The sequence below is a fragment of the Aythya fuligula genome, chromosome 1 (assembly GCF_009819795.1).
Source record: "Aythya fuligula isolate bAytFul2 chromosome 1, bAytFul2.pri, whole genome shotgun sequence".
NCBI lineage: Eukaryota > Metazoa > Chordata > Aves > Anseriformes > Anatidae > Aythya > Aythya fuligula.
The window spans coordinates 60,092,007-60,104,234 of NC_045559.1; the positions used below are offsets into that span (position 1 = coordinate 60,092,007).

Here is a 12,228-nt window from a genome sequence, read left to right on the forward strand (position 1 = left end):
AGATTACAATGAGGTAACAAATATAATGGAAGACTCCCATCAACTTCATCCAGAAATTGCATAAACAGGGAACAGATGCTCAGGAGTACATAGGAATAGCATGATAATTTAGAATAATAGGTTCTGGATTTTAGATTTCTAGACTTTCTGCTAATTAGTGTCTCTTCAGTGACATGAAGAAGCACATTTACTATGCCCAGGATGTAGATCCCTAACAGCGAGAAAGAAGGATTTAGTATGTACTTATCAATAAATTCTGAGTACTCATAAAGGTACACTTTTAATCTGTGCTGAAATTAATGCTATTACATAAAAAAGTGCTTTCATTATTAACCTAGTAATCTTTTAAGGATTTCTAGGGATTTCTAAATTTTTTATTTATTTTTTTTTCTAAATCAAGCTGGCTGTTCAAAGGGACAGAGACGATGAAAGGCACAAACAATATCAAGGTGGGAATTTTCACTGGATAATTATTCTTTAAAAAAAAGATACTTTACTTCCTGTCATTTCCATCAGACAGGTCTAAGTGCTCTTCAGGACATTACTATTGGAACAAAAAACTAAAAATTGAAGCTATTTAATTCATTAAAGCAAAACAACCTCAAGATTCCCTATTCCAGTCTGACTACTTCCCATATTCAAAAGCTGTATCACAATAAATCTTAAATGTCACATGCAGAATTCTTGCATCTATGAAAAATCAGCTCATAATAGCAGCACAGAAAAAAATACAGATTCACTATACCAGAGCAACTCCATAAAGTTAAACTTTACACTTGAAAGAGGTCTAGAGCTCTTCTGCAGTGTTGTCAAGATTTTAATACATTGGGTGGGATTCATCTTAGTGCTGATTTACACAAAGTTCCCTTCAGAGTCAATGTAGACCTAGGTAATACAGGCCATGAGTTATCTCAGAGGCAGGAATACTGCTTGTGATCCTATTTCATATCTCCTGGGGTTCTCTCTTGCTGTAGTCTGCAGAACTGAAACACCAACTAGACACTGTTTAGTGTTCACTAAAGAAATCTAGCCTTCCTATGGGTTTTCCCTGCTTCCCAAATAAAAAGAAAAAAGAGAAGAGCTCCTTCAAAGTTTTTGTTTGTTTGTTTATTTTGTTTTTGTTTTTAACAGGATACTCCCTGTACTTAAAATGCAGCTTAGGGAAATGAATCTTCTACTATAACTGGCCTTCACAAATACCATTTATCTGTCCTTTAGAATCACCTCATCTGTTTCCACCTTCCTGTGACACAGTACCTGATAGAACTGATCACGTATTAGTTTAGATAATCAAGTTCTAGAAACATGACACAACATGACACTGCCTTCAAAAACAGTTTGGGAATGATATACAACTACTCCATTTTTAAGGAATACTCATAAGAGTTCCACCATGGCATTGCGATCCTTAACCTACTTGGCAGGTATAATGACAAATGAAAAAAAAAAAAAAAAAAAAAAAAAAAAAACTTTCCAAGGTAGAGCAACAGCTATTATGCTATAGATTTGAAGCCAGACATCCTACAGCCTATGGCACCTATACCTTACTGCTCAATAATTTACACCAGTGGAAAGGCAGCCAAAGAAAATCTTATTAAATCTGATCTCATCCCAATGGAACTGGGAGCAGGAAAGAGAAAAAATAGACAATAAATGCAATCAGGCTGGAACACAATACAATAATAGCATTGTTAAATGGACTTTAAAAGGATGCAGGATTAGCATTTAGCTTCTTAAAGAATCCAGAGTACATTCAGCTCTTGTACAAAGGGTGGAATGGAGGGAAGAAGACAGTAAGCTCAAGCCACTTGGGATGCCCAAATATAAGGTCTTCTCCACGCTGCCAAAACAATTGCTAGAATTATTACTTCGAGAAGAGATCTTTGGCCCTGTTCAGACTTTAAGCAAGAGTGGTAATAACCTAGAAGACATGAGCTACCGGAAACCATGACTTTGAGTCTAAGTTGTATCTGTCCCTACTTATAAGGCTATCGCTAAGTAGAAGAAGGCAACAGAGGCTGTTTCCCAATGTTAGGCTGAATCAGCTCAGTCCATCAGGATACACACAATTTTACATTGTGACAGTTCCAGCAGTATATACAACAGAGTCATTTATTGAATGGTGAAAGCAATTCTTGCAGGTCATTCTTACGCTACGGATAAGAGTTGAGACATGTAAAATTCCCTATTCCTAGTGTGTTTATTGTTTTTGTTGTGTGTTTTTTTTTTGTTTTTTTTTTTTGTCTAATCTTCGTTGCTAGAAGATGTGGGAAGATGACACACCCTCCTATACTCTTCTGAAGACAATTCCACAACACCAGGCTCTTTGTTTCCGATGAAACAGAGTAACCACTCTGTGTAACAACTTGGACTGTAACATTTGAAGAACTAGCTCCTAGCATCTCTGGACTCACATTCAGGCAGAATGTGAGAGGCAACCTGCATCTGTGTTTATCCCAGGAATGAATATCTATATTTTGAGGTAACGCTTACTCAGGCAAGATCTAAAGCATGAGCTCTGAGCTCATGAGCATCCACCTCTGAGTTCTTGCCTAGAGAAGAGACTGAGGAAAAATTAAATAGAGCTTCTCAAAGGAGATAAGTTCCTTTAACATTTATTTCAACTATCCAAGCGAAGTATTCCAATGCATTTTGGGGATTTCAAAAATTGTGCTATCTAGTGGGTTATACCCTCACAGTCCCATTGCTGGAAAGAGAAAAGTAACGAAGGCCAAGCACTTTGTAGTTGGTACAGCCAACAGTTCACAAGTAAGAGTGAGAACAATAGCTGCTAATGCATGATGAAAGACCCCCTAAAGAACGAAACGAAACTACTGAGGGCTAAAAGCCAACTGGTTAAGCAAAGGTATTACTGTGCCTATGAACACTCAAAAGAGCTTTACCTAACCCTGAAGTTTCCTCCCTCCTGGGTTCCAACCCTCCCAGGGCATTTAGCCAATACATTACTGAGGCCTTGCTATTAGACACCATGTATCACAACACGGCTCTGTGCTCTTCCCACAATACTTGTCAGCTAAACAGACTGTCTTTATCTCAGCAGCTGACTGATCAGTTGTCCATTACCCTATTTTATCATTTTGAATCTGAAAGCTGAATTTCAGCTTTTGTTTGAAAACAATCATCACAAGTCACAGAAGTTCTCCAGAATGCAAAGATCATTCAAAGCTACTTCCACTTCTCTTTAAAGCAACTGACTAGAAGGGTAGGTACTTTACACTCCTACATGACTTCAGCAAGCAGTTTACTCATTTTAAAGCAGAGTTCACACTTGAAAAGAAAAAAAAAAAAAAAAAAAAAAAAAAAAGCTTCAATTTACACTTGTACTGTTCAGACCAATCTCGCTCACAACTCATTTTCAGCAATGGGGCTGCTGGCACTGGGCTGCTTCAGCAAGGCGCCGTACCTTGCCTTTAAAGTTAGAACCCTGCTCCCACTTCACAATGTCTTATTCTCCAGCCCTAGCAGAGCGCTGAAGCTCTCCACCCTTTTTTCTTCCCACCTACTCTTTCCCTGCACAGCTGACAGCAGTGCCTCCCAGCCAGCTGCAAGCACCCTGGTGTCCCAAGTTCAGTGGTGGTGGAACCTGAACTTCTCTTGGGCTCGTTCACACTGCAGCTCTGCATCTCCTTAACCACGTAGCGGGGCTCAATAACAGATGCCTAGAAATGAATGAGATGCATAAAGTGAACTTTTAAGTCCATTGCATGCTTTCTGAATGCAAGCAGACATCCTAGAAAATACACAGGGTTTTTCCAAGTCAGTATTTTTGTAGAAATAGTCCCTTTTTTGACTATGTACAGTACAGATGGATGTGTCAGCTCAGTGGGAAAAAATACATGGTCACTTCTCAAATTAGGTAAACGTTTTAATTCAAATGGTATTTCAGCTACAGCCTTGGGGGTTTTTGTTTCTTTATTATTATTTTTTAAATTGTGCTAGAGTTACTTGAGGGACTAAACAGAAAGGGGAACTCAACACTTTAAAAAGAGTAGCCACGGGGAACTCACTTATTAATCAGTCTTCGTTTTATACGTGACTTTGCAAGAGTGTTTCTGGTTAAAAATGGTGTAGTTTTCTTAATTATTTCACACAACCTTTTCCCACTTTGATATTAAACATTTGTTTTCATACATTCTCTGTCCTTTAGAAAAAACCTGTAGATAGTCAGTCAGTTCAAGTGAAGTCTCCAAAGTATATTGAGCTTTAAGTACACAGTTTAAACAGTAAATGACTCCACAGCTACTTTCTATGGCCTTTAAATTAGCTAAAGACTAAAAATCAGTAAGCTGTTACAGCAGATGAAAGTTAAATAAGAGGTAATAAATACATTAAAAGATTTTATTTTTTTTAAGGAAACGTTCCATGTATAAATGTCATTCTATGGGAAACACCAACAGGAAACTACTCAAGGGAACAACAAGTATTTTCATTACAAATCATCACCAAAAAAAGGCAGAATTCACTTTTGTCATTTGCTTTCACTAAGCCTAGAGTGGATGTAACAATTCCATACTCCCAAATTCATTCAAATCCAGTGATAACAGTGCCTTCTAAACCACTGATGCTCACTTGGTTCACCATGTTGCAGGAGTTAAAACTCATGGTCAGAGCCTACACAGAGGACCTAACTGCCTTTTCATACAACCACAAATGATACAACCTTTTGATTAATCCCCACATCACATCGTTCTGTGTTTTCAGAAGGACTGCCAGCTGTGTTGTCAAACCCACTTCACTTATAGTGCTGGTAACTAGAGCCTAAGCAGTTACTAGAATAATACATTTTGACTTCCATTTGCATCATCCTTTTCCAGAAGGAAATCTTGATATTATTCACTGTTCAGCTGGATCACCTGCATAGGTCCCACACACAGGCTACAGGGTCATATTTACCTAAAGAATTTGCTAGTGTTAGCAAATCAGCAGAGACTATTGTAATACAGTATTTCATGGTATTGTAAAACTTTTAAAAGCCTTAATTTTCAATTAAAGAAATAACATATTTGTCATAAAGTCAGTTATTCACAGCAAAATTCAGTCATGTTGAAGTTAAATTATTTTTGGTTTTCCCCTGCCTCACTTTTAGATTAGAAATAACAGGCAAAATACCCGCTTTCACAAGTTTCCTGTTACTGGGAAATTCCACTAAATTATATGGAAATTCCATTTACAGCATCTTCATACAAACTTTCACAACACTGGCGTAAAGCTTTTCCTGTACAGAAGTGCAGCTTCTTTAACAATGCTACATTCAGAAGCAAAAGTTTCATGGAAATTCCTTCCTCAAATTTAATAAGCTGCTTAAAGTCGAGCGAACCCAACCACTCTGTCATACTCACGTAAGTCAGCAGGTCAACCTAAAAGCCCCCTGTTTTTGGATGGCCTGCTAGCTCCTCAGTATGTTTCTCTAATGAATGAACTAGACCACAAACAATGCACACCCCCTCCTCCTCTTGCCTCTTAATGAAGCTGTGCTCCATTAAGTTATTTCTCTCCTGCTCTTCAGACATCATTTTCCAAAGAGGGATCTCTGTCACATGCATTCAAACAACCCAGTGCACTTTCAACTAGATACACACATGAGAATTTCTAGTACATTAGTTTATATTTCCTCTGCTGTTCCTTATGGTCAAAACTTTCTTTCCTTTTTAGAAATACTAATAGCTTACCACAAACATTAATATAGTCTTGTGCTGAACAGAATTGGAAGGCTTCCCTCTGAGGATTTAAACCTTTGCTCAAAAACTTTCTAACACAAGTTCAACTATTTTGATAACTTGTTACAGTAACTTTTAAAAGGCTTCTAACTCAAATGAACCTGGCTACACCGCTTCAGCCGTTTTAACTCTCATCTGATGTTTCTGATGGCTTCAGCTTTTTAATCTCTCACTTGCTATTGGTGAAAAATATCAAGAAAATAAATGCATCTAACCCACTCTGCAAGTACTATTCTGTAAAAATGCATAGGGTAATAAGCAAGTATCATGTGCTTATATTGAGCATATATGGGAGCAAACATGATTAAAACTTCTTTCGGCATCACGTAGATTAGTATTTTAACTTTGATTTTATAACTTGATAGCCGAATCAAAACATCAATCAGGCCATCAAAACAATAATATTATATTTCACCTGTAGCAGTATTAAATGCTTTTCATATCTGGGACTCTGGGAGTTTTCAATTCAATGTAAGCACAAATCAAAAAAAGAGTATGAAAGGTATACCTTATAGGTATGTACAAGAAAGATACGTATGTTCTGTTCAAATGCAAGCACTCCCCAAACTTGTTAAGTTTCTTATGGGTTAAACAATTCATTTTAACCACACAAAGTTTAACATGAGCAAGTGCCGGGGCAACTGTGGCTATATGTACAGACTGGGCGACGAGACGCTGGAGAGCAGCCCTGCAGAGAGGGATCTGGGGGTTGTGATTAACAGCAAGCTGAACATGAGCCAGCAGTGTGCCCTGGCAGCCAGGAGGGCCAACCGTATCCTGGGGTGCATCAAACACAGCATTGCCAGTCGGTTGAGGGAAGTGATTGTCCCGCTCTACTCTGCACTGCTGCAGCCTCACTTCGAGTACTGAGTGCAGTTCTGGGCACCACAGTACAAAAGGACGTTAAACTATTGGAGAGTGTCCAGAGAAGGGCTACAAAGATGGTGAAGGGCCTAGAGGGGAAGATGTATGAGGAGCGGCTGAGGTCACTGGGCCTGTTCAGCCTGGAGAAAAAGAGGCTGAGGGGAGACCCCATTGTGGCCTACAGCTTTCTCATGAGGGGGAGCAGAGGGGCAGGCGCAGATCTCTTCTCTTTAGTGACCAGTGACAGGACTCACGGGAGTGGCATCAAGCTGCGACAGGGGAGGTTCAGACTGGATATCAGGAAGAGGTTCTTCACTAAGAGGATTGTCATGCACTGGAACAGGCTCCCCAGGGACGCGGTCACTGCACCAAGCCTGTCGGAGCTTAAGAAGGGTTTGGACTGTGCACTTAGTCACATAGTCTAAAATTTTGGGTAGACCTGTGTGGTGCCAGGAGTTGGACTTCGATGACCCTTGTGGATCCCTTCCAACTCAGGATATTCTATGATTCTCTCATTTCCTGATGGCACCCTAACAGAAATAACAGTTGTGAAAGGATGCATAGATGCAGCCATAGATGTGTATGTATGTGGGAGTGTGTGTATACATAAATAAAATATGGACTCTGCAGCACTAAAGATGGAGGGAATTCAGTTTAATCAAGTGGCAATATGCATGTTGAAATAATCTAATGTAGCAGACAGATAAAAAAAAAAATCTTGAGTCTTCTTAAACTGAAAAGAAAAAGGTCTTTTCAGGACCTGAAAGAAAAGCAGATCCTCACCACAAGAAGGCTCAAATGAAGCTATTATATCCTTCCTAAGGATCCTAATTATCAGACCTAAAGAGGGAAAGAACATATCAAACATTCTTATTTCTCTGTGTGTAAGTTATTCCAAAAGCTGTATTTTCAAGATAAAATGAAGTGATGGCGTCAGAAAGTCCAGATGACAGCAGATATCAAGATCAGCTAAGAATGTGAAAGAGTTTAAAGCTATCTATATAAAGACTGACTGTGGGACATAATAAAACAAATGCCACCTGCATACACGATGGGCATATCAAGGATTCAGTCTTCATTCCTTGCCTTGCAGATCTCCAAGTTGTATTGGCATACAGATATTTCTGAGCATTAATTGGCTGAAATATCAAACAAACACTGATATGCTTGTTCAGTAACTCTGAAGTATTTATTCCTTAATTAAGAGCAAGTATCAAACATATTTGAGTTGTAAGTCTGGACACTCCCTAAGAATTTATATCCTGGGAGTGTCCAAACATCCCATGCTCTTAGTATCTTCATACAGATCTCTTTGCTGATCAGTTTGTCTGCAGATGAAACGAAGAAGAAATGTTTCCCTCTATTATTTTCACTATTGACACTAGTAAGATTTAATTAGCATATCTGCATAAAGTTTTGCTACACATTTCTATTCATGAATTTTTCCACACACTAAGTCCCAATATACTTATACAGTGTGCAGACTGATGACAAAGAGCAAACAAAAGCATGTTTACAACCTCGAAACAAAATAAACAGGCTTAAAAAGGAACAGAAGCTCTAACTATTTCACATTAAAAATTTCCACTTAAGTACAATCTCATACATATCAGCTGATACTTGCACAATCAAATAGTAAAGAAGGACCGTTTGAGAAACGAAAGGAAAACATACATTAAATTACTCAAGGTATTTACTGGAAGTATCTGTAGACATTTGCTCACAAGCAAGTATTGCATATACAGAGACAGTCTTGCAGCCTTCCCCACAGTTCATAAAGTTTCTGCCCAGCAACCAGTCATTTCTCCATGAAATAACAAACAAACAAACAACAAATCAACTACATCAAATAAATTACCATTAGACATCCAGAAAACGAGCAGTGAGCTTTCTGGTGCTAACACCATTGAAGTCACACAGCTAACTCTGCAACACCTTATACTTCAGGAATAGTACAAAGATCAGAGATTCCCAAGTATTCTTCTCTATAGAAATCATTTCATTTTAAAACTGAATGCATGTGACAGTATGGAGCATATCCACACTGTAGACAGCCTCGCCATCAGCCTACCTGTACAAGAGGAACACTGATTAACGCATACCACAAGAAACTCCTCATGTCTTGAAGCTTGTCATTGCTACTACCCATGCTGAACTTTGCATTCAAGTAAGTAACACCAAAGTTCATAATTTGCTCTAGATTCTCAAGTTTGAGAGATTTTTCACAGCACTCCTTTACTAGTTATGTTTTTACAGCGAGAGAACCAACGTTCTCCCAAGTCAACTTCCAACATACACACAAGTATGTCAAGTGAAGGACCTTTTTCTGCTTAGAAATAGTTTAACAAAGACAAAAAAAAAAAAAAAAAAAAAAAAAAAAAGAATAGGACCCCACATAGCCAGACTTTACACAAAATTCATTTTTTGTTACCTGTTTCTCAACTAATGTGGACATGAGCACAGCACTCCTTTGCAAGGCTGGCTCACGGAAGCATTTGTCAAATCAGATCCCTTCCTTTGTTCAAGACTGACTCCCTTCTGTCAATCTTTCTCCAGGCTTTTTTGTGCCTCGTGGTCCTGCTCAGCACACATGCATAAGCATCCTTTCTGTTTATCTTTCAGGAGCTGCTTATAGTTTGTAATTCTATTGTGGGCCTTCCCTAGGACATTCCTTCTAGCAAATAGCTTCCTTGCTGTTTATTTCTTCAGGATGGTCACAGTATCTTATAATTTACATCATGTGAGGCGTTTATTGTCCAGCTTTCTAAGCTGGTAGTTTTCAGTTTACTACTTCAGGTGATTTCTCATAAACACTGTGCAGCATATTACCAGAGGAGACGACAGATTTGCACTGTTTTGTCCGTCCTTCTGTCTTCTCAGACCTTAAGAACTCCTCCAACCATAATATTTTTTCCACTACAATCAGCTTTATACAGTGACGCCATTTTTTAAAAATCCTAACTTAAGTTTATGATGTTTTATATCAGTTGGAAAACAAAGCAGCCAATGCACATCAAGTTCACAAGTCTACAGTCATTGTCACTTCAATGGAGCCAGAACAGTGACAAGAGAAGACCTAAGGAATGCATCAGGAAGAGTGGGAGAGTTATACAGGTCTCTTCTTCCTGTTGGGCAATGAACGGCAGTGTGGAAGCATGCAAATAACTAGAAAGAAAATAGGATAAAAATCATGTCACCAAAAAAATAGCATGTATGTACACTTGTCGAACAGGGAGGAGGAATATCTACAGTATTATTCATTCATACAGAACCAACTCAGAGTCAAAAAGAGTGAACAGAACTGCCAGCTTACAACTGGTGCACGATTCATTGTTTTAGCTATCCTTTGTCCTCTTGTAAGCAGGCGTCTGAACAGCACTGATCTTTTCATTCTTTTGGTACATCTCACTTCATGCTTAACTATGAACCCCTATTTGTGCTACATTTAAACATACCATCTGGGAACTGAGCTGTGCTGTTCATGACCTCAAAACCCATAAGACAATTACATACTCCCTCACCTATGTCACAACTCCTGAGCTAGCTGCATCTCTGCCCCCTTTCTCGTTTCCAAGTCACATCTTGAAACATCCTGCCATACACCGAAGTTTGTGCTTTTTATGTTCCTCCCGTGCAGGATTTCACAGTTCTACTCCAAGATGTATGAGCAATAACATCTCCCAGATCCACCAAGCTTAAAAATAGTGGCTTTGAGTCTCTCAGCTTTTCCCAGTTCTGGGACTTCTGACTAGACAGTTTGACTCCCACATAGACTATACATTAAAATTAAAGTCTGAATGAACACACTAACGCAGATATCCATGCAGATGAAGAGGCTCGGCGCATCTTGCAAATAAACTACGTGGGTCTGACTTTCTCAGGAATTCTGAAGCAAGCTGTTGCCTACAATTGTCCTGAATATTCGCCTCTCTCAAGAGTGTTTTTCCTATGAACTGCTGCAAACACTTCACGCATTTGAGTTGTAATCTTTTTGGTCAGATCTGCCAGCAAGGTTTCTCAGTAAAAACATTAAGAACTAAGTGTGCTTAAGGAACAGTGGCTCAGCAGTGGCTAATCTGGAGTTACTGCTGCCTGCTTCACGCAGAATTTGTTGCCTGAGTTGCCGCCCCCCCTCCCGCGGATCCCAAAAAAGCACGAGCAGCGCTATCCGTCACATCCCGTAAACAAGCTCAGTTTTCATTTCATTTTCGGTTGAGACTCTCCAGGACCTCCACCCGTTTCCACTAGAGGATGCCTGCTGCCACCTTCTCCTAGGATGCAGCCGCCTGTAACCCAACCCAGCAGCCCACCAACCAGGGCAGGGAGCAGGAGCCTCAGCAAGCTGCTCCCAGCCTGGAGCCGTCCCTCGCCCATCACCAGGCTGCGTTTCCACACCCCCCCGGCGGCAGCAGGCGGGCTGTCCGAAACTTTGTGCTGGGCAGAGCCGATCGGGGGAGGGGGGGGGGGGCTTTTACACCCAACCCATCCCGCGACCCCCCCTCCATCCACGTGGACCAGCGGCAAAGGGGGAGAGGGACCCTGCCGGGACCGTGGGGAGGAAGGAGGGAAGGAAGGAGGGCAGCAGGGAGGTGGGAAATTTGAAAAGCGAATTAAAAAGGCGAATTAGAAAAGCGCAGGGAAGCCCTGCGCCCCGCCACCTGCCGTCCAGCCCCACATCGCGACAGCACCCCAACCCTCCCCCTTCCCTGCCTGTCGCGACACGCGGCTTACCGGGCGTGCAGTGCAGGGGCGAGGAGCCGGGCGGGGAGGGGGGCGCCGGCGGCTGCGGCTCCTTGTGGGGGGCGGCGGTGGGCACGGGGGGGCCGGCGGGGGGCAGCATGAGGTAGCGGTCGGGCGGCGGCAGGCAGCGCAGGCAGACGGAGTGCAGGCAGGGCAGCAGCTTGGGCCGGCGGCTCTGGATGGGCTGCCCGCACACGCCGCAAGTGTCCAACAGGTTGAGCGGCGCCGCCTCCCCGCCGCGCTCCGCCGGGCCCTGCCGGCTCTCGGCCTCGTTCTCCCCGCTCAGCGCCGCCGCCGCCCCACCGCCACCACCGCGATCAACCGGGCAGGGCAGGGCCCCCCCTGCCGCTGCCGCTGCTGCTGCTGCCGCTGCTGCTGCCGCCGCTGCTGCTGCCGCCGCTGCCGCTGCCACAGCCGCCGCCGCCTCCTCCATTGTCCTGCCCGGAGCTGCGAGGGGAGGGAGGGAGGGAGGGAGGGAGAGAGGCGGGGCGGCCCCGCTGCCCCCGCCGCTGCCCGCGGGGTTGTGCCTGCCCCGCCGCGCCGCACGGCCAACGGCCGGCACGCCCCGCCCCGCCCCGCCGGCCACGCCCCCGAACGGCGACGTGCGGGGAGCGCCCGCCCGCCCCGAGGCACCGCCCATGGAGGCCGTTGGCGGGGGCCCGCCCTCTGCCGCCGCCGCCGCCCCGCCCTCAGCCCTCGCGCTAATGGCCGCCCCACAGGAGGGGTGTGAAGGGGGTTCGGCCCCTCGCCGCCTGTGGAGGTGTCTGTGTGCGGTGTGGCGTGGGGTGTCCGCGCCGCCCCGCGCAGGTGTGTGAGCTGGGTGAAGTTGGTTGGCGATCGGCAAAAGTAAAAAAGTGCGGTGGTGGTTTGGACTCAACGCTTTACT

At 42.9% G+C, this 12,228-nt stretch overlaps 1 protein-coding gene across 1 annotated transcript in view; it reads right to left on the reverse strand.

Annotated features, from left to right (window-relative positions):
- TRIM24 (tripartite motif containing 24) overlaps positions 1–11,775 on the reverse strand; it is a 55,828-nt gene extending 44,053 nt beyond the window's left edge. Inside the window, exon 1 of the mRNA XM_032207492.1 lies at positions 11,334–11,775. Coding sequence (XP_032063383.1) covers positions 11,334–11,775 — 442 coding nt within the window. The remainder of the gene's footprint in view (positions 1–11,333) is intronic.
- Between the last annotated feature and the right edge of the window lie 453 nt (positions 11,776–12,228).